At 49.0% G+C, this 2,247-nt stretch overlaps 2 protein-coding genes across 2 annotated transcripts; both read right to left on the bottom strand.

Annotated features, from left to right (window-relative positions):
* Positions 1–953: 953 nt before the first annotated feature.
* Positions 954–1,289, bottom strand: LOC120354703 (salivary glue protein Sgs-3-like). Its single transcript, XM_039442133.1, has one exon. The coding sequence runs from the start codon at positions 1,287–1,289 to the stop codon at positions 954–956; it is 336 nt and encodes a 111-aa protein (XP_039298067.1).
* Positions 1,290–1,566: 277 nt separating this feature from the next.
* Positions 1,567–1,923, bottom strand: LOC120354702 (integumentary mucin C.1-like). Its single transcript, XM_039442132.1, has one exon. It carries the CDS (start codon positions 1,921–1,923, stop codon positions 1,567–1,569), a length of 357 nt encoding a protein of 118 aa, XP_039298066.1.
* Positions 1,924–2,247: the final 324 nt, after the last annotated feature.

The raw sequence follows: 2,247 nt of genomic DNA, 5'->3' as shown, positions 1-2,247 counted from the left end.
TTGCAGACCAGTACTGGTCTTGATCTTGGTCTTGGTCGAGGTTGTGGTCATGCTATTGCAGACCAGTACTGGTCTTGGTCGAGGTTGTGGTCATGCTATTGCAGACCAGTACTGGTCTGGTCTTGGTCTTGGTCATGGTCGAGGTTGTGGTCATGCTATTGCAGACCAGTACTGGTCTTGGTCGAGGTTGTGGTCATGCTATTGCAGACCAGTACTGGTCTTGGTCGAGGTGTGGTCGTGCTGTTGTATACCAGTACTGGTCTTGTCTTGGTCGAGGTTGTGGTCATGCTATTGCAGACCAGTACTGGTCTTGGTCTGGTCTTGGTCTTGGTTGAGGTTGTGGTCGTGCTATTGCAGACCAGTACTGGTCTGGTCTTGGTCGAGGTTGTGGTCATGCTATTGCAGACCAGTACTGGTCTTGATCTTGGTCTTGGTCGAGTTGTGGTCGTGCTGTTGCAGACCAGTACTGGTCTTGGTCGAGGTTGTGGTCATGCTATTGCAGACCAGTACTGGTCTTGGTCTTGGTCATGGTCGAGGTTGTGGTTGTGCTATTGCAGACCAGTACTGGTCTTGGTCGAGGTTGTGGTCATGCTATTGCAGACCAGTACTGGTCTTGATCTTGGTCTTGGTCGATGTTGTGGTCGTGCTGTTGTATACCAGTACTGGTCTTGGTCTTGGTCTGGTCTTGGTCTTGTCGAGGTTGTGGTCATGCTATTGCAGACCAGTACTGGTCTGGTCTTGGTCGAGGTTGTGGTCGTGCTGTTGCAGACCAGTACTGGTCTTGGTTGAGGTTGTGGTCGTGCTGTTGCAGACCAGTACTGGTCTTGGTCTTGGTCTTGGTCGAGGTTGTGGTCATGCTATTGCAGACCAGTACTGGTCTTGGTCGAGGTGTGGTCGTGCTGTTGCAGACCAGTATGGTCTTGGTCTTGGTCATGGTCGAGGTTGTGGTCATGCTATTGCAGACCAGTACTGGTCTTGGTCGAGGTGTGGTCGTGCTGTTGCTGACCAGTACTGGTCTTGGTCTTGGTCATGGTCGAGGTTGTGGTCATGCTATTGCAGACCAGTACTGGTCTGGTCTTGGTCTTGGTTGAGGTTGTGGTCGTGCTGTTGCAGACCAGTACTGGTCTTGGTTGAGGTTGTGGTCGTGCTGTTGCAGACCAGTACTGGTCTTGGTCTGGTCTTGGTCGAGGTGTGGTCGTGCTGTTGCAGACCAGTATGGTCTTGGTCTTGGTCATGGTCGAGGTTGTGGGCGTGCTGTTGCAGACCAGTATGGTCTTGGTCTTGGTCATGGTCGAGGTTGTGGTCGTGCTGTTGTATACCAGTACTGGTCTTGATCTTGGTCTTGGTCGAGTTGTGGTCGTGCTGTGCAGACCAGTACTGGTCTGGTCTTGGTCTTGGTCGAGTTGTGGTCGTGCTGTTGCTGACCAGTACTGGTCTTGGTCGAGGTTGTGGTCATGCTATTGCAGACCAGTACTGGTCTGGTCTTGGTCGAGGTTGTGGTCATGCTATTGCAGACCAGTACTGGTCTTGGTCTTGGTCTTGGTTTTGGTCGAGGTTGTGGTCATGCTATTGCAGACCAGTACTGGTCTTGTTCTTGGTCTTGGTCGAGGTTGTGGTCATGCTATTGCAGACCAGTACTGGTCTTGTTCTTGGTCTTGGTCGATGTTGTGGTCGTGCTGTTGTAGACCAGTACTGGTCTTGATCTTGGTCTTGGTCGATGTTGTGGTCGTGCTGTTGTATACCAGTACTGGTCTTGGTCGAGGTTGTGGTCGTGCTTTTGCAGACCAGTACTGGTCTGGTCTTGGTCTTGGTTGAGGTTGTGGTCGTGCTGTTAAAGACCAGTACTGGTCTGGTCTTGGTCTTGGTTGAGGTTGTGGTCGTGCTGTGCAGACCAGTACTGGTCTTGGTCGAGGTTGTGGTCATGCTATTGCAGACCAGTACTGGTCTTGGTCTTTCTTCTCACCTGAATATAAGGAAACGATTGATTAGTCAAGTGGTGTAATGTACTAAGGATAACCTAACTTTATCATCAATATTCTTCATACAATACATATGATTCCAGGTGACAATTGTTAATCATTGAGAAACCTAATTAAATTGGCATCTTTTATTTCTCTAATTTTTATTCGTTCAACATATGCTAAACTCTGTTCAAACTTGATTGTTTGGGCTTTCTTCTCACCTGAATATAAGGAAACGCTTGATTAAATCACCGCATAAAATAATATTTGCTTCGAACGAAGACAA

Source organism: Nilaparvata lugens, chromosome X (assembly GCF_014356525.2).
Source record: "Nilaparvata lugens isolate BPH chromosome X, ASM1435652v1, whole genome shotgun sequence".
In the NCBI taxonomy this organism is placed as follows: Eukaryota; Metazoa; Arthropoda; class Insecta; order Hemiptera; family Delphacidae; genus Nilaparvata; species Nilaparvata lugens.
This window is presented reverse-complemented; position numbering and strand designations above follow the sequence as displayed.